At 42.8% G+C, this 20,142-nt stretch overlaps 1 protein-coding gene across 5 annotated transcripts in view; it reads left to right on the top strand.

Annotated features, from left to right (window-relative positions):
• Positions 1 to 20,142, top strand: part of IQSEC1 (IQ motif and Sec7 domain ArfGEF 1) — a 271,042-nt gene that overhangs the window by 50,825 nt on the left and 200,075 nt on the right. For 4 of the 5 annotated variants that reach the window (XM_039708564.1, XM_039708563.1, XM_039708562.1 and 1 more), the window contains exon 2: positions 2,976 to 3,005. The exons of the other annotated variant lie outside the window; for it this stretch is intronic. In XM_039708564.1, the coding sequence (XP_039564498.1) occupies positions 2,976 to 3,005 (30 nt within the window). The remainder of the gene's footprint in view (positions 1 to 2,975; positions 3,006 to 20,142) is intronic. 5 annotated transcript variants of the gene reach the window in all.

The following is a 20,142-nucleotide window of genomic DNA, read 5'->3' as shown; positions in this document are numbered from 1 at the left end:
AGGACATTGCCATAACTCACTGCCCAGATAAAGTATCTGCCCAGCTAGGAGTTGTTTCAGGGGTAGTTGTGTATCTCAGTCCATATCACACACCCTGATGGCTCTGAGCAGTGTTTAGTTTGGAAAATTATTACTTTAATGAGCAAGAGGAAAGCTGGTCCTGGAGCTGCCTTTGGAAGCAGCTTTACCTTGTGCTGTTCCACTTCTAAGTGCAGCTTTAGGTGTAAACAACAAATCAGATGCCAAAGGGCTTTCAGCTTGTTTTTGATGGCTCTTGGGGGGAATAAGGAGAATTGAACATTTCGTGCTGGTGTGAGCAGAAATCTTTGGGATGAGGAAAAGCCACTGAAGGAGCTCTGCTGCTGCTGGGTTTTGAGGTCCTGCTGTCAGCTCAGTGAACAAGAAACCTGGGAATGGGAACCTCTCACATTCCCAATCTGAAGGACTTTTCCATCTTGTGCTTTTCCCAACGCTTTCTTTGAAATTGTGTTATTCCTGTAAATGGTTTCCAGTTTTTAGGAGCTGACACTTCCCACCAAGGATGGTTTGTTGTAAAATTGACAACCAAGTCAGCAGCTGGAAGCCAAGATAGTTGGCTTGTTGTTCTCCTGCATGGAGTTTTTATAGGAGGACAGTAGTGACAATGAGAAATCCTTTGGTGGCCTGAGTGGAGCTAGTTTCTGAAATATCCATGTTTTGGATATGGACTGACAGTGATGGCGGTACTTAATTAAACTCAAAAATAATTCAGGATTTTAATGGTCATTTCAGTTTGCAGCCCCCTGTAAACCTCAGGTACTGGGGTTTTTTGTTTTTCTTTACATTTGGCTTTTGGTTCAAGGCTGGTTATGGTGGTACCTGTTCCTCCTGGCCTCTGCTTGCAATGAAATTACAGTAATTACTACTGATAGGAAAATAATTTCTGCCTCTCTTGGGTATAACAATCTCAAAAATTATGTGTTTCACTGTATCTCCTACTGAGAATGAAATTCCTGGGGTCAGGAAGAAGACAAACTTGCACTTCAATAGGAGTGCAATATTGTAATATTTAGTTCTATTCAAAATGAAATCTTGGAAACCATCCAGGGCTTTGAGGAGAAATCTTGGAGAACGTTGTGTGACATTTATCTCATCAGTGATATAACTCAGATATCTAAATGGAACCTGTGCTGTTCCAAGTACTACAGCACAGAAGATATTCTATATATTGTGGGCTTTAATTTTTTTTTTTTCCTTTAAGGTCTACCTTGAAATAAATAGTGCAAAATACTGCCAGAAACCTTTTCACCTTTCTCCTTGTCTCAGCAGTGCCAGTATCATTTCTTTTGTGTGGGTCAAAAGGAGAAAAGCTAACCCAGAGCCCAGCACATGCTTCCTGTGTGAGCAGAAACATTAAATATCGATCCCCAATCCTGCCTTTCAAAGAATGCTTAAAGAAAATCGAATGCTTTGTCTCAAACTACAAGCACTGGGTTCTTTCAGCTCTGTGTTCATTCAGCCCTGCTCATCAATTACTCATTCCCTGAGCAAAATTGACCAGCTCTGAACAACTCTTCAGAATTTACTCGAGTAAATCTTACCTTGAAAATGCAAATTTAGCCGCTGCGAAATTTCCCAGCTTTTCTGGGAAACCTGAAAATAAAGAAGGGGTGGTGGGCCCCCCTTTGCCTGTTTGCTGTGCTGGGAGGTGATCAGCTGGAGATCACCTCACCTCACTGGAAAAAGTCCCAGGGTTCTGGGGAGAGGAGAACTGTGCTGCAGAATGGTGGCTTGGGGTGCCTGGTGCCACTTCAGTGCCACTGGCATGCTTGGAGCACTGGGAGACGTTCTCCCTATTGGATGAGTTTGTTATTCCAGCCCAGAGGAAAGGCAGGAAATTAAGCCATTAATTGTTGTCTCCTGCATTTGGGAACTTGAAAGCACAAGCAATTACAGGAACATCTTTCCCAGCGTAAGGTGTGTGCTCTGCCAGATGGAATTTGCTGAGAGCTGAGTGTGGGAAGGTGGCACTTAAGCACGGGATTCATTAATTTTTTCATTACTCCTGGGAGTGCTGGGCTCAGCTCAGCTTCGTGGGACTTCTGTGTTGAGAAAACTGCTTTGAAGTTGTTGTCTCTATTAAACAACTAGCTTTCACCCGTTCTTTAGTTCCCAAAGAACTCCCCTTGTCTTTGGGGAGGCAGCTTTGGGAGTGAGGCAGGAAAGGAATTGGGCAAATGGTTCTGTTTTCTTCTGGATTTTTGTTTGGTCCTGAAATTTGAATATCATGTTCCCATTTCTCCTTGGAGATTAAATTCTCTTCAGTGTGAATAATCTTGAATTAAGTTTCTTTGCTTAAAATTATTGGGGAAAGAGGAGAGGCTTTGTTTCATGTTTGATTGATGAAATTATCTCGCCTTTAACCTGCCCCTCGTAATTTATTACTTCTTATCCCTCCTTTTTGCACATTTCTGAAATTCACAAAAGCATGAGGTTTTAAAGACTTTAAATTACATTTATTTGCCAACCTTGGCCCTTTCTGAGTGTCTGATGAAGCTGTGTTGGATTCCAGAACTATTTGCCTTTGACCTTTTCAGCTAAAGTGTGAAGAAGAGATGAAGACAAAAATTAAAATGTATAAAATAATCTGCTTCTAGAATAGTGTCAGAGTGTTGCTTCCCACTTGTAAGGATGGAAAATAAATCTCTGTGCATGTTTGAGGAAGATCTTTATTGAGGATTCAGAGGGTGTCACCTGTTTTAATATTGCAGTTATTGACTTCAGCTGTTAACTGGGTTTTAACTTCTAATAGATTTCCTTGAAGCCTAAGTAGATGTGTTTCTTTTCTAAATGTCTTATTAGCAGAAAAAGTACAACAAGCCCCAGAGATACTCACTGAAGCACAGAGGGGAGAGTATGCTTGAGAAGGTACATGGTTTTTGAATGATAAATGCTGGAAATAACTGCGTCCTAAGTATTTGTGTATTACTTTACAGGTCTGAAGGTGACAGCTCAAGAAGCCTCAGGTATGTGTGCATCATCTTGATGTCTTTGTTCTAAGAAAATACTTTATTTAAAAGCATTAAATATAAATAGATTTTTTTTTTTAATGTGGGCATTGGTTGTGCTTAGCATGCCATTAGTGTTTTGAGTCAAGATTCCTCTCCCTTGGAGAAGATACTGAATGATTCTGTCTCCAGTGTGGTTTGGGAGTGAGGGATTAGATTGGATCATTACCAAAGATTTATGGTTAGTTCCTGGTGCTCCCAATCCAAGTTCCTGGTCGCCAGCCCTGTGCCCTGGGAAGCTGTGTGCCAGCTGCCTGCCAGTTTTGGGGCAGCATCTGTGCTGAGGGGACGTCCATGGACTTGTTCTGGCTTTCTTAGCAGTCTCCTCTTTTCCACCTGACAGGGAGAGCCTTCATTGACTCATTATTTCAATGCTCATTCTACACTTGGAAGGTTCAGATAATGTGCAGAATTTCATGTAATTATCAGATACTTTACTTCCAGCTTACTCCCTTGGTGTTTTACACTCAGGGGTGGTTTTTGTTCCTGCCTCTCTGCACACGTGGTTGAATCAAGCTTGTAGAGCTTGCAAAAGTGCTCTCTCAACAGGACTGAGAAGTAAAAATTCCATCCTTGAATCTGAAAGTGTTCCATATTCATGACAGCATTGCCATTAAGCAGATGCCTCAGCAGTGTGACTATTGATCAGTGATAATAAGGTTCATGATATTGACTGTGGCTTCACCATAATTCCCTGCAGTGTGTTTTGGGGACTATCAGGACATTGCATCTTAAGGTATTGTGTTTATTTATTGTAAAACCCCTTGCAGAATTAAAATCCAGTTCTTACAGGTGTGCAGACTATCCCCAAGAACAGGTGAGCTGCAGAACAATCATATAGAAAACCAAAAGTATGTAGGGAAGGATTAAAGATCCTCTGGAGGGCTTTTGACTTCAGCAGAATTCAGGATCAGTGTGGTGTGGACCTGAGCTGGAGGCTGGGCAGGGTGAGGTGGGAATCTGTCCAATGCACAGGAACTGAGCTGGATCTGATCCCAAGGCTGCAGTGGGATGCCTGTGGCCATCACTACATTCTTTCCGTGGGGTTTTAGCTCTCAGCAGAGCTGCCAATGTGCTGGCAGGCTGTGGAAGGACTAATGCTGGTCAGCTGCTGCAGACTGGAAGCAATGCCCCTGGCGTGAGGATTTCCAGCAGTGTGGTTGTGTTTCAGCTTCAGTGATCACTCCTGTGTGTCCCTGAGCCTCCTGTGGGTTTTGGCTACTCCAGTGATGTGTGTGTGTGGAGCTCCTCTCTTGCAGAGTGTGTTTGGGGGGTTCAGGCAGTGCGCAGGCACAGCTGAAAGCCTCTGGCTTCAGCTCTGGTTTGGTGCTGCCTGAAAACCAAACTCCAGCCCTGGCTCCTGCACTGTGGAGTTTCAGTCAGGGTGGTTGGGCTGACAAGGCAAGGCCCTGGTGGAAGGTGTTTGCCAGAGCCATTCCCACCTGGGAGGAAGGGTCTGCTCGGGTTTGTGCCCCTTTGGGACCTGTCAGTGCCTCATGGGGCACGTTCCTCCTGGCTGGGCTGTGGTGGGAATCAGCACCCTGTGTTCCTACAGGGACCTGGGGGCAGCCAGGCTGAGCCCTGGGGTGCTGCTACCATCTTGGTTTGAGGCTGTCCAGGGAATTAATTCTGTTATTCAGTGTCAGCTTGAGCTGCTCCAAGACAGCTCCAGACTTCTCTGACAGCCTGACTTTAACCAGACTGATGCAGCAGCAGGCAATCAGTGTAAGTTCTCTATCCTCTCTCTTAAACTGCATTTTCTCTGAGGTGAAATGTCACTGAGGCTGTGCTTTTGCGTTTCTGCCTGCACAGCATCCTGGTCAGCTGTGGTCTTGTCTTGGGCAAAAGCTCCCTAAGCTCTGTTGGTGTTTGGGCAGCATCTTTATGTTGTGGTGAATTTGCTTCCCACTGTTTTCCTTTATTTCTGGCAAATGAAGATAAAATGCAATTATCTCAAATGAAATGATCAGGGCAGTCTGGGGAATAGTGCTTAATCTCTCTCGAGATCATTGTTCCTGCTCACAGAGGCATCAGCAAAATAGCAGCAAATCCAAATGCTGGCCAGCCAAATGGTTCCATGAAACCAAGGGGTGAAAGGAGCCACGAGCAGGTGGGAAGGCAGGGATAAAATGTCCTGTCCCAGTGTTAACTGCACAGACAGCAGCTGGAGTGAAGTTTAGAAGGGCTTGTGTTTGTGGTCAGTAAAGGGAAGTATTGGTTAGGATTGGTTGAGTCTCAGCCATTGCCACTGAAGGTATTAAAAGATCACACCAAATAACCTGGGATGCAGCCAGAGATGTTGGTCTCTCCCAGCTGGGTGAGTATAATCAGGCTCCTGACCCAGAGATTGGCCTGGAATAGCTGGTGTTTTCCATGCTGGAATGGAATATCCAATACAAGTGATGCCCTGGAATTTTACACTGTTGCTCAGATGCCCTGGTGCATTTGTTTTCAGTAGCTTTATAGCTGCTTGTAACGAGGAAATTGCATCCACAGGATGTTTTATAGTGCTGTGAAATGCAGAAAACACAGAATCTGTGCAGAGACAAGACTGACACAGCAAAGCAATATGATTCCAAATAATACATTTAAACAGCCAAAAATCAGCTTGACTTTTTTTCTTTCATTTGGCTTTCTCATTGTGACAAAAAAATCATGAATTATCCTGTTGTACAAGCCCTTAAAATTATTTTTGCTTATAATACAGTTGTACTGTAATAAACTCATGTTGGCTTCCCTTTGGGGAATGCCATGTAATTCCTAAGCTGAGGTATTTGTTAAATCTGTTGAAATGGGGAGATTGCTTTGAACACTTTGCATTCTGAGGTGCAATGCACACACACAATGTGGAGCTGTCAGTGTGACGAGCTGCTTTAATTAGCTGTCTTTGTTCACATGTTTCCAGGAGAAAATGCAATTTGTTTTACAAGGCGTTTTGATATTTAGTGGTGTGAGGTGACAGCCACGATGAAGATGTCTGTGGGCAGTATATCCTGTCAAAGTTTGGAGAGATTGTCTCAAGGTTTAGTAGCAGATGTTCCTTTTCCCTCTGCACAGGCCTTGTGTGTTCAAAAATCTCCATTGGAGGATTTGAGGAGAGGGAGTTGCAGAGGGGTTCAGAGAGCTGCTCTGATGAGCAAACCTCTGAAACCTGCCCAGAAACAACATCTTTTGGGTTTTTTGTTTCTTTCCACTTGCTCCTTCCTAGTTGTGTGCTTTTAAAGGAGGAACAAGGTACCACATGAAGGAAGTTGTGGCAAAACTGCATAAAAGGAGAGGCTATCATGGCTCCTGAGCTGGGAGGTGCCAAGGCTGTTGCCAGAAAGGTGTGGTGTCCTAGGAGGAGCTATGAAATGGCACAGGAATAATGAAAAGCTGAAGCTTAATTTAAAAATAAGAAGTAAGAAAAAAGGGCAGCTGAAGTGCTAATTATGGGGAAAACATCAGCTAAGTTATTTAGCTGAACTCAAAGAAAATTGTGATTTTTTTTTTGGTCTGTAATAGATGGAGGAAATGTGTGCAGTTGTGTCTATTGAGGACCGCACAGGAAGGCTGGTTCCTTGTAAAGGTGCACATTAGATGAAGTGGAACAGCAATTGTCTAATTTACTTTAGAGCAGGAGAGAGTTGTGGAGCATCAGCCTCATCCTGTGCTGGGTGGAGGGGGAGGATGGGCTGTGTAACAGACCCTGACCAGCTGCAGGGAGGCAGCAGCACAGAAAGTCCAGCAGGAAGCAAAGTTTTAGGAACTCTTTGTTTTGTTTTACTCTGGGAAAATCTGCTTGAACTGTGTGACTCAGCCTCCTCCCTGAGAACCTGCAAAGTACAATTAAACACAGAGGGGCTTGTAAAGCTAATTTTCAAGTTGGAATGTATTGCTGTGCCATCTAAATGACTCAGTGTCTATATGTAAAAATGGCCTTTTCTGGCTGGTTTTAATCATTCTGTAATGACTCTGCTATGGTTTTATCACCAGTCCTTAAAATGTGCAAAATCATCACTTGTTAGTAATTTTAAAACTTCCCAAATTTTCTTCCAATAGATTTTTTGCATAAATGTCAGGCTGACCCTCTCCAGTGGAGTGGAATCTGATGAGTCTCCTGATGTTAGTTTAAATTAGTTTTATTGCTGCTAACAGAAATAAAACATATGGAAACAGCTTCTGATAGTTGAGATGGCTGTGGAGCTTCCAGTGGCTTTCAAATGAAGATTTAATCTGAATTTCAGAATGAAAGGACAGTAATGCATTTATCAAATTGTCAGAACTACTTCCATGTATTCTCTAACAGTGATGATACATTTGTCATGTTAAAAAAGTCCTTTTCCCCCCCTCCACCAAAATTGTATGAAACATAGAGCCAACCAGATTTCTTCACTTCAGTCCCAGTGTCTTGCCTGTGGAGGTTAAGCTGCATGTGCTGGTGAGCAGGAGGGATGTGTTTGTGGTTAGATGGTGCTCAAAAGGTGCCCATAATTCTGTTCTTCATTTGGATTTGTATTTTTCTGGATTTCTTACTGATAATCTTCAGGCCCTTCATGATGTTTCATCACTTTAACTTCAGGTGCTGCAAATGATTCTGTCACAGCCACAACGCCACCAATGTTTTGCACAAAAGTGTCCTGCATGAACTCAATCTGTTTGTGTCCCAAAATCTCCAATTCTATCCAGGTAGGAATGCTTGGCTCCTCCTCCTGGGTGGAGCTTCTCCCAGTGGGATGATGGAATTTGATCAGCCATGCAGTGACACTCACTGGCCCAGGAACAGAAGATATTTCCTGGAGGGAGGATTGTGGGAGAGAGAAAGAAAACTGTCCAATGGACAGAACTGCCCCACCTCTAAGAGATGGTCATTGAATTCACACCCAGCAAAACCTGAGACACCCCCTTAAGACCAATCCCTTAGACTTGATCCTCAAGGAAGTCCAAGAGCATTGTGAATGGGCGAATTAGAGGAAAAAAGGATATTGGGGTTTTTTTTTTGGCAGGAGTTGTGTAAACACAGGTAGGTGTCTGTTTGCAAGCAGATGAAGTTTTTGCACCTAGCCATGCATTATATTAATAGTTTGACTTCTGAAATGCTGCAATTCTGCTTTTTCTACTGAAAAGTAGAATCAAGTCTGGCTGAATGTTGGATGCTATCCAGGTGGGTAAAGCAGCACATGCAAGTGTTTTGCCCACAGTTACTTCCACTGGAAACAGACAGCTGTAATTTATGGATCCCGGTGTGATTGTGCTCCACAGAATTCTCTCGACGGGCTGGCGGTTGTTGAATTTGCAATCTCAGAAGGACAAAACTTTGTGAGTGGTTTCACATTAATTCAGTGCAGCTCATTTCAATCCCCAGCTCTTGGAGGGGCTGCTCTGGTTATCTGTGAGATAAGGCTGTTTAATGAGCAACATGTCTGCACAGCTCAATTCGGGGAGCCCAGGGCTTGCAGCACCAGAGGATTGCTCTTTGGAATTTATAAAGTAGTTTGAGTTTCTTTCATTATTTTGCCATTCTCTTTTGGCTGCTTTTGTTCTTTTCTATTAGAATTCACAGGAAAAGCTGGGTGCATCTTGGGGTTGGAACGGGAGTATGAAGAAAGGGGAAATGTGGGGTGTTTTGTACTTTCTCTGTGCTCTGTAATGTTCTTGGAGAGCTTTTCCCCTGATGTGTGCTGTGGGCAGGAGAAATGTGCATTTCTCCTCTCCTTCAGCCACCTGCAGCTGCCTGAGGGGTCTCAGTCCTGGAAAACAGAACTGGGACAGAGCAAATCCTACGGAGCACTTGGGATCACAGAATATCCTGAGTTGGAAGGGACCCACAAGAATCTCAGAGTCCAACTCCAGCCCCACTGTGGCAGAGTTTCAGAGGGGGACAGGGTGTGGTCTGAAGCTCTCTTATGGGTTTAAAGTAGTTGCTCTAGTTATGTATTTATTTGTAATGGACATGCAGTGTTATTCACAGAGCCCTGTGAGGACAGGAATAAAAACTGACTTTAGGAACAGAATTAACCAGCATAATTTTCTCTGCAGAACATTGAAAATCGTCTGCACCAGCTATTGGAAATCCATGTGCAAACTGCTGGGATCATGAGTAGGAGACAGGCACTTCTGTTGAGGAGTTGCCTCTGCACTGGTTGGAAAAAAAGTCTCTGCTTCCTTGCACATAATTTGTTTCTTTGAAAAGAATTCATGTATGAGACATTTCTGGATAGGACTTGAAGCTAAAGCAATTTTCCTTCTAGTGTTCTGCACGCCGACAACTTAAATAAAAGGCAGAACTTCCCCAGGTTTTCTTACTGCTCTCATTGCTTTATGTAGGTGGTCATGGTTAGATTAATTCCATCCAACAGGAAAATATGCAGCAAAAAATAGATCTGTGAAAATAATCTGATGACTTTCAAGGCCCTTGTTTATTTTTTTGCTTTCCTAATCTGTGTCTTAGGTAGTTTTATGCCCCTAAAACACAGATAAGCCCCTGTAGCTCAAGAATGGTCCTTGGATTAGGAATTAACCATGATTCAGGTATCTAGTTCCTTATCTGAGCTGTTTAATGATGCTTTTGGAAGTGTTCCAGTAAGTGTAATTGTCAGTAAATGGAAGATGAAGTGAGCAAACTGTGTTGGGGGAGCTGAGAACAGTTACTAAAAACATAAAGACAAAAAGAAAATTTCAGGTTTCCACAAAACGGATTATAAATACTTGGAGTCAGGGCTAAAGCTTCATTTGCATTTGTGACTGTAGTAGCCAAATATTGTATTGATTTCAAATTATGCTGATGTTGTTGTAGCTGGGTTTTTAAGTGGAGCTGTAGATTTTGCCCCTTCTCAAAGATGAACAAAAGGCAGTAAAAGAAAAGCTTTGCTGGAGATTCCTGGTTATTAAAGCTCAGTGAAGGCTGTAAGCTGTGAGTTCTTTGGTAAAACCTCCTGAGTGGAAGCTGTAACCTTTAGTGCCTCCCTGCTTTGCCCCATCCTGAGCTGTCTTCTCAGGAGGAGAGGAGCACAAAGTGAAGCCTTTCCCTTGTCTGGGAAAGGAGACACACCCTCACTGCTCAAATCCCTTATTGATCCTGCAGTCTCAGGAGCTGAACAGATCTTTAAATCCCTGTCAGCTTAGTCTTGCCTAACTTCTGCATCAATTTGGCCTCATTAACTTTTCGTTGATTAAATCAAACACATTACTTGGGATACCCCTGTGATTTATTTATAATAATTAACTGTACCAGGGGAATAAGAATTCCTCCTCTGAATTTTAATTCAAGAAGCAGTATCTGTACACAAAAATAGAGACTGGAACTAAAATTAATAGAGCTGCATGAAATACTACGTACATTGACCATACAACAAGCCTGTAGAAGATAAGCAGGAACTGACTTGCTCCTAGTCAAATTTTCTTTCACCTGCCTTGTGTATGGTGCACTAATGATGAATCTCATACTCAAGAGCCATGTTTTGAAGTGTTCCAAGAGCACAATTAGCAAATGTTCTCTGAGTATCCTCAGGCTCTCCGTTTCTTCACTTATTTTTGTTTATTATATAAAGAAATTTGATGTTTAAATTTTAGAAGTGGTAAAGATTGGAGTGTATTGCTCGTTAAAATGAACCTTGAACTGCAATCCATGACATCCTTTCTGGATCCTGCAAACCTATCATGTGCATGAATTAGGGTGACTTACCATTATTCTGTTTTGGGTAAAAACCATCCCTTTGTGCTCAAGCAAATATCAGAAAATCCAGCAAGAATTCATTTCAGCTGCTGGCCTTCTCATAACCCTTCTGCTTTGATGCATAAATTGAGGGAAGTTTCCACTCTGCAATGAAGATGAGCATTGCAGCTCGCCCATTGTCATTTATTATGTGCTCAGAGTGTACTGAGATAAGCCTGGCTTGCCTGGGCTCTTACAGCTCTTGATTTTTTTGTCATTATCTATTTCTGCTGCTGTTGGTTTTGAAAGGAGCTGCTTTGAAAGGAGCTGCTGGTAAATCACCTCCTGTCCAAGGTGTGCCCCTGCCAGGGGGACAGCAGCCTTTGAGGCACAGCCACAGAGGAGTGAAGAGCAGCCAGGACATTACAGGAGGGCGTTGGAGCCTTGCTTTGGTTGTGCACTTCATCTCTTCTAAATAATCCCTGGTCTTTCAAGAGCTGTGGCTGTGCACTGCAATGGAATTGGTAATCCCATGGCTCTAAAATGTGCTGCACTTCCACAAATAATTTCATTGTGAGTTAGTTGGCACTGCTGGATTTAGGTATCAACCCTTCCATTGCCTGGTTGCCACACCTTGGAGAAGCACAGAAGAGTATCTGGGAAAAGGTGTCATCACTGAGGGGTGTGCACATTGCAGGGGGGGAAATTCTGTGTGGATTGCTTTGGGATATTAAAGAGGAACCAGGCAAAGAACACTTCAAACTGATAGCAGAAATAGAGCTCCCTTCATAGTCTAAACCAATCTCTTCTGGAGATTCGCCTTCATTTGAAAGTCAAAGTCAGTTCTCCAAACCCAGCTTCATAAGAAATAGTTGACTTAAGTCCTAGTGAGAAGCAGTCCTGGTTTATGTCAGTGTTAAATATAGCTAATGACTTAAGTATTTAAAGAAGTTTTTGAGAATTCTTAAGGCATTTAAATACATCTTACTCCATGTATATTAATCACACCAAAAAGAATATTCTTCTAATTTCCTGTCTCATCTCCACAGCAGATGCAGACATATGTATGTGTTTGTTAGTGGAACTGTGTAGGCAAAAAGAGTGGAAGCTTTGATATATTTTTCTTTCCCTTTTATTTGAATTCATTTTGTAGTAGAAGCAGTGTGAACATGTGCTGAGCAAGGCTGGACAAGCCAGAGGAAAAGCTCAAGGGTTATTCTTCAGTTGACCTCACTGTGTCTATATTTTGGAGAGGTTGTTGACAGAGCCCCTTACAGTCCTGATGCAGGAGGAGCAGGATTGTCCTTCTCACCTTCAGCCTCCTGGGTAGCAGTGTTTGAGTGCAGAGGAGATGCAGACATATGTATGTGTTTGTTAGTGGAACTGTGTAGGCAAAAAGAGTGGAAGCTTTGATATATTTTTCTTTCCCTTTTATTTGAATTCATTTTGTAGTAGAAGCAGTGTCAACATGTGCTGAGCAAGGCTGGACAAGCCAGAGGAAAAGCTCAAGGGTTATTCTTCAGTTGACCTCACTGTGTCTATATTTTGGAGAGGTTGTTGACAGAGCCCCTTACAGTCCTGATGCAGGAGGAGCAGGATTGTCCTTCTCACCTTCAGCCTCATGGGTGGCAGTGTTTTCCCAGATGTGTTTCAGTGTTAGTGCTGCTGAGTCCTGAACACTTCTCAGACTGTGCTTAGTGCGTCCTCCTTCACCTTGTGCCTTCCCAGAGTGACCCCAGGTCTAATTTACACTAGACCATTAAAGCTATACCCTGAAATATCCCCCAAATCCCACAGCCCGTCCTGCAGGGTTGGGTGGGATCAGCTTCCTCGTGTACAAAATTAAACAGGGAAGTGCTCCCCGACAAACACCAGGGGCAGATGGCCTCTGAGTCCTCCCCAGCACTGCCCTCCCTCACCGCAGCCACTCCCAGGCTGAGGCTTTTATGGAGGTCTTTAATGGGGTTCTGTAATGAGGTTTTTAATTATCACTTGGAGGCCAAATATCCTGGTGCTGTTTCTCAGCCAGAACAGGTCAATCTTAAAGGTGTAGGATTAGATGGGAATCATAAAAGCTGATTATTTCTTAATTTTTTTTTTGCACTTAGCCAGTGGCAAAATTGATACCTACTCCTTGAAAGGATGTAGGAGGCTATTAGGCAGTGGATAATTAACAATAGAAGGAGGGTGGAAAGGTACAATAAGACTGTAAATTAATTATTGGTTCTTTATTCAGAAAGGACAATGTGATTCCTGAAACTTGTCTGTTCTCAGTGCCAGCTACAGGTGGGCAATATTAGGGAATAAAATTATGCAAGTAGAAAATAAGGTCTGAAAAAGAGGAGTTTTAATTTCTGGCTCCTGCCATATAAACCCTGAGCTCTTGCTTTGTCCTCCTTTCTCCTAACAGTAGTGCAGAGTGTGATGGGCAGGAAATTCCTCTTAAATGTAAGAACTCAGCAGTGGACAGTCAGCACTGACCCCCATGGGCTATTTCCAATTAAACTCTTCCTTCCATAAACTCTCCAAGTGATGTGCGAACTCTGGCTGGAGCATCTTTGTTTTCCTGTAGCATTGGAAAAGCAAATGAACTGCCTGTCTGATGAAGGTCCAACATCTGTCCAAGCCACACGGATCCCATGCAGCTGTAAATAATTCTCATTAGGAAACAGAAGCTTATTCTTTGTGCTCATTTTTGGGGAGGTACAAGTTTTTTAAATGGACTTGTAGAGGTCTTACCCTTCAGTTGCTGTGCACACGCAGCACCTTTCACATTAAAACTTCATGTGCACTTAAGTGATGCTTAGATGAACTGCTGGTAAAAGCCCAGATGAAAATAGGGGTGTTGAGAGATGGTGTGATGTGGATTTGCTTTTTGGAACACCAGGAAATGAAAGCAGAAGGGTTTGAATGGTTGCGCCTTTTCAGAGCAGAGAGATATTTTTAGGTTTCCGGATTTAGAATATTTCCTTGAAGTCTTGCTATACCACCTTGTTCAGTAATTTCTATTGAAAACAGAATGTTTTTTCTGTTGGGCTTTGTTCATTTTGTCTTGCATGCAAGCACTTGCAAATGTGAACAGCACTGGCAGGAACCATCAGCCACACACTCTGAAATTCTCTGTTCAAGAGAACCACCTCACAGATGGTGAGCTCAGCACTCAATTTTAACAGCTGTTCTCCTTCAGAGAAAGTATTGATTCTAAAAGTTGGAGAAATAGAGAGAGAGAGGGAAAAAAAAACAAACCAAAAAACAAAAACAGCCCAAGAAATTGGTTTTCTGTGTCTTTATTATTGTGAAAAGCTTAAGGATGAGCTTGTGGTGCCAGTAATGGAGTTGGAATGACCTGCTTGGGGTTGTAGGGTGATTCATGTGGATGGGTCTGGATTAAAAATGGCATGTACCACCTTGAAGGTTAGAAAAGCAGCACTATTAACCCAGGGAGTCCATAATAGCTGGAAATATCAGTTATTTGGGTTTTTGTTCCTGCAGCTCCCTGGAGGTGGGAGTGCGGTGTCAGGGGAAGAGTCTTCCCTGGAGTTCTGTTAGGACAGACTTGTGCTTCTTGTGTCTGGGTTCATTTGTGGTTGGCATCTGGGTTTTTTTAATGAGGAAAAAAACTGTAGCACCATAGTTGGGATAGTTTCTTGCTATCAGAACCAAAGTATCTTGAAGCTCCCTATTGCTTTGGGCACTTGGGATGAGCTGGCTGTGAGAGGAGAGTGGAGCTGATTTTTAGGATGGTGATTTTAAACCAGGTGTTTGTAGCCCTTCCTCTCTCCTCTTTCCAAGTGTAATTGCTTCAAAGCCACAGTTGCCAGTAATCTCAAAACATTTTTCCCTATCCTCTGGGTGTTGGTAGGTTAGAGAGAGTGAGGTTGCAAACTGGGGACAAAAAAGAGGTGGCAGAGCAGTGTGAAGGGCACAGAGGGATAAGCTGTTCCACAGCTCCACCAGAGCAGCAATGGGGCAAGAATTCCAATATTCTTTCCAATTTATTTTTTCTCTGTCCCTGAACTCACAGCTGAATCAAAAAAGCTATTAAGGAATCACTTGAAGATTTGCTCTGCCCTGGAGTGCTGGGAATATCCTGTTGGAGGGTCCTGTGCTGTAAAATATCTGTGATTCAGCTGATTGATCAATAATTTAACCAAGTGATTAAACTGAGGCTGTAGTAAGCAGAAAAACTGATTGGACAAAACAGAAAATAATTTAAATTAGGAAGAAAAGGTTAACACTGATTTTGTGTGTGTCTGTGCACATTAAATGAATAGGATTTTTAAACTCTGTCTCCAGAAGAGGTATTTTACTGGGCTAGTATTTGGGAAGAAGATAGCACAGAATATCAGCATTCTATTACCTCAATATCTATGATAATGAAAGATGCCTATACTTACAGGGAGAAGTAGAGCATGAAATAGTGCAGGGTGTCCATGGTGGGAAAATGGAAAAATGTTCAGAAAAAAAGCAAATTGGCAGGAAATTACAAACTTGGCATTGATGGCTATTGATAACCTGATGACCTCAGGTAACTTCCACATCAGCTCAGTCCCACTGAGGACCACAAAATATGGTGAGGACAAGGGGGGATGGATTTAAGGTGAAGGAGGAGAGACTTAAATGGGATATTGGGAAGAAATTCTTCCCTGTGAGGGTAGTGATGCCCTGGCACAGGGTGCCCAGAGCAGCTGGGGCTGCCCCTGGATGTGGGGCAGTGCCCAAGGCCAGGCTGGACAGGGCTTGGAGCAGCCTGGGACAGTGGGAGGTGTCCCTGCCCATAGAACAAAACGAGATTTAAGGTCCCTCCCAACTCAAACTACTCTGTGATTCAAAGTTTTGGTGAACTGGTTTTAACTCACCTTGCCTGATGTTAAGTAGGGATTTTGTCCTGGGGTTCCTGAGGACAGGGGGGCTGTGTGAGCAGCACTGGGGGCTGTGGCCCAGCTCAGGGCTCTGCTCGGGGCAGGAGGTGCTGGAGGTAACCAGGCACAAGGGAGGGGGTGAGGGAAAGTGGGATTTCACCTACCAGTTGTTGGGGTAAGACCTGTGCCCTCTCAGAGCCCTGGTTCAGCCACAGTCCCTTTGAGTCTCTCCCCTAGGAGGCAATTAGCTGTAAACTGTAATTAAAAAGAAGTGACTGTGACTTCAAACATCCGCCTAAGTGCCATTTTCTGTACAAAACAATGACAAATACCTTGAGATAAGAGAAGGCTTAGTGCATTTTAATATCTTTATGATGAATAAATCATCTCCTTTGTAAGGTTAATGAAAGCAGATGGATGTGAATGCTGGAATGCAGTTGCTCATTAGGAATTCCCTTCCAAAGTGTGTCCCTGGACAGTCCTCCCCAAATACTCCCCATGAAGCTGTGGTGTGAAGTGATGGTGCTGAATGCATGAGGAACAGCAGCCTGTTGCCAAATATTTACTGAACTGCACTTAAATCCCATTCACATCTCACCTTTCTTCTCATTGCAGGAAGGCAGGGCTGCAGTGGCACAAAGATTCAAAAAGGGCACACAATTAAGAGTGCTTGCTGTTGGTGAAACTTGCCATTGAAATAAGGGCAAGTATTCCTAACACAGAGCACAATTCTGCTTTTGTGGACACTTTTGTCTGTTATGCTGATACTAAGTGGGTGTTTTGATATGTCAAGTGATAAGATAAACACAGCAGAGTTTGCTATTGCTGCTTTTTATAGTTTCATAATGGATGTTCCTCACTCTTAAAAAGGCACTATGCAGCAAAAATTCATTCACTGCCACCTCGTGTGCTTTAAACTGGCTTAGAAACAACTTCAGAAACTGGCTAAAAACCAAGCCAGAATTTATTTATGTGAAGTGTCTTATTCCTTCTCCCCATTTCTCATTAGATGTAAATATTTAGTAAAAATTTAGCATCTTCCAAGTGTCTGTGGAGGCTCAGCAAGCAGCTCTGGGTTTCTGCACCAAGAGGGAGGTGGCATTAGCCTAAAAATGAAGGGATTTGTAGATGTCTAAGAAAATGTCTTTAAAAAAAATCCCTGTGTTCATCATATGAATACCTAGGAGTGTACAGCTTTAACTGGGTTAGATATGCTTAACATAGATATGTTAAAATATGTTCTATATGTTATTAGGGAATAAAACAATGTCTGTTTATTACTGAATTAATAGCATTTTATTAAAATGCCTCTTCCCCCTTGCTGTACCTTGGCTGAAAGCTCGCTGTCCCTTTTCAATCCCTGACTGCTCCTCTCTGTGTTTGAAATGGTCTCTGATTTTTCTGATGGTTTGTTATTAGAAATGCCCAGCGCCTGTGCTGGGCAGGAGCCCAGCTTGTTCTTGTTAGTCAGGTTTTGTCACGTCCGTCTTTTAGGACTCCTGTGTTAAAAGCACTCCTGGCTGCTCCCTGTGAGTTCCCCTTGGGTGGCTGTGGGTGGTTTTTGGGGAAGCAGAGGTGCTTTGGAGGTACAGCAGAATGATTTCTCATCAGTATTTTGCTGGGCTTTCTGCATGTTTGGAGAAATAAGCTGGAGTGCGATGCAAGCCGTTCTTCTCTGATGTGGCTCGAGTTACTGCGTCAGAAATGCTTTGAGGATTTCAGAAACCTGTCCCAGGGGTCTGTAAGAGCTGCAGGCAGGTCACAGATTGATCCCCATCACTGCCTGACTTCCTTCTGGTCTTACTTAAGGCTGGAGGTGCAGCTCTTCTTCCTCCTTCCTTCCTCCTCCCTTCCCCCAGCGCTGTCTTTGTTGGGGAATCAGTTTCTCCTGTGTGCCTTCCCTAACTGGCTGTCCCAAAACACACACTGGTGACTCCTTGGGCTCCTCATTAGACTAAAACACCTCCAGAGATGTCTGCAGGCCCTTTCAGCTTGCCAGTGCCCATTTTCAGGGTGCAGCTTGCACACGGGCTCAGCCCAGGCTGTGGAATGCCTGCATTGACCTGCTGGGAGGGAGCTGTGGCTGAAGGTTACCCTGCTCTTGGACCAATGTCCTAATTGGTGCTGGGCTTCTTGGGTTGTGCTTTGCAGGGCCAGGAGCTGGGCTCACTGATCCTTGTGGGTCCTTTCCAGGATATCCCGTGGTCCTACATTCCATAATTCCATCCTTTTGCTGGGGATGAGCCGTGGGAAGGGAGAACGTCAGGGAGGGTTGTGGTGGGCACAGATGGGGCAGGGCAGGGAGATCTCACTTTCTTTTCCTAGGGAATGTGTTTGGATAAAGAGTTCCATTCCCTATTAAAGGTTGTGGGATTTCTGCCACATAAATGATTGGTCTGAGCTTTTTCTTCCTCCTTGGCATGTTCATGACAGTGGCTGCAGGCTTGTGTTGCACTTTGCCATGCAAGTGGTTTATACAAAGGAAAAAAATAGGATCAAGTTCCCAATAAATAGAACTGAAAATATTTTTAGAAGCTTGCTGCTTGATCAAATAACACAGCCCGTGTTCCTCAGCACCTTCTGATGAATAATGAAACAATGCCATGGAAAGGGGGTTATCCAGCACTGGAATCTGCCCCTGTTTCCCTGGCTCTTGTGTGATAGTTGCTAATTAATAACAACAAGTTTTGAAGCTGGCAGTTGTGAGATTTTGGAGATCTGGAATCAATATTGTCCACTTACATTCAGAAATCATTAAATAAGCATTTCTTGCTGAGGAACTGTTTAGTGAGTTGTAATCTCAAACTGGTTTGGGATCAAAGCTCATCTCCTTGCAGCCCCTCTGCCATGGGCAGGGACACCTTCCCTAGAGCAGGTTGCTCAGGGCACAGAGGTGCATTTGAGATTTTTGTAGATTATTTTAATGCAGAGAGCTCATTCTGATTTTCCATTGAGTGAGAGATCCTTGTTGTGGAAGTGCCTTTGCAGCCCTCACTGGTTTGGGAAAAGCTCCCTTAATGTGTGTCCTGGCAGGAGCTGGGCTGGCTCTGGAAGCATAGTTGAGCTATCTCTGAGTAATTTTCCATTTGCATTGCTTACACTGCTTATTAAACCCCAGCTCTCCAGTGTAAGTGGGTAATAATGGCTTTAGTTAATGAGGACTTGTTTGTGAATAATTAATTCCCATCTCAGAATCCCAGAGATCTCTGTTAAGTCGATAATGATGATGCTGCTGGTTGGTGTCCTGTTACATAACTGGATTTGGAGGGGGGAAATGTGTTTGTTCCTTGATGAAGGACCTGGTTCAGTGTGAGCTCCTGCTTGTAGAAACACAGATCTGCTGCTTTGAAAAGTGCAGTCTGAAAATGTCACGACAGAGCACTTCCCACTTTGAAATGCTGAGTAGATGGGGGAAACTGATGCTGGAATATGTGAAGTGGCTTTTTGGTGTCATTTTGTACAAGGGCTGTGCCCTGTCCTCCTGCTTTGTCCCATTTCCTGCAAAGTAGAAGGAATTGCTGTCATAGCCATGGGATTTGGGAATGATCTGGATGGGATGGGATGTCCTGGAGTTAAGAGTGTTGGATGGTTTTGATGCTTTAGGCAGTTCCTTACAGAACTGGATAAATAAGATGTTTTTATTTCCACTTATTAAGATTCCTAATCTGTCTCAAAAATTTATTTTTCCTTTAATATTCACATGGTGGGAATATTGATGGGTTGGGGTTTTTTTATTGTATTTTTCTTTTCAAGAAATCATGTTCATGATACTGAAGCTGAGCATGGTGCATGAAGAGCCCCAAAGTTGCTGTACTTTGTGTAGAAAATAGAAGTTATTAGTCATGTGGACCAGCTAGTAAACAGTACAATGAAAATTTTAAATCTTAATGTTATCACTTTCATTATGAATACAAGAATGCTAGTAATAATGCTTTAAATTATATCTAAAGGTCCTATATTTTGAAGTGAAGGAACAGCTGTAATTCTATAGGAAAAGCTGTTACCCAAAATGTGTTTACTGTACTTTCAAAAATATTAAGAAAATGAAAGTATGCCAGAAATTGCATAAGCAAACTAATACCCAAGACTCAGGTGTCTTCAATAACCTTTCAGTTTTCTCTGTTGCCTTTGTTTAAATCATATTTTTAAGCAATAAAACCTGGGTAAACACTTCTATTATGGTTTACAGGACTCTCTCCATAGCATATAACAGTAAAAAATGTGGCCAACACCTAAATGTGCACTATAGCTAAGAAATAAGCTTGGAAGTAATTTCTTTCTGTGGAGTTAAGAGTGTCAGATGGTTTTGATGCTTTAGGCAGTTCCTTACAGAACTGGATGAATAAAATGTTTTTATTTCCGCTTATTAATCTCTCTCAAAAAATTATTTTTCCTTTAATATTCATATGGGAATATTGGTGGGTTGGGGTTTTTTATTGTATTTTTCTTTTCAAGAAATCATGTTCATGATACTGAAGCTGAGCGTGGTGCATGAAGAGCCCTAAAGTTGCTGTACTTTGTGTAGAAAATAAAAGTTATTAGTCATGTGGACCAGCTAGTAAACAGTACAATGAAAATTTTAAATCTTAATGTTATCACT

This window comes from Passer montanus, unplaced genomic scaffold (assembly GCF_014805655.1).
Source record: "Passer montanus isolate IOZ18808 unplaced genomic scaffold, ASM1480565v1 scaffold205, whole genome shotgun sequence".
NCBI classification, from domain to species: Eukaryota; Metazoa; Chordata; class Aves; order Passeriformes; family Passeridae; genus Passer; species Passer montanus.
This window is presented reverse-complemented; position numbering and strand designations above follow the sequence as displayed.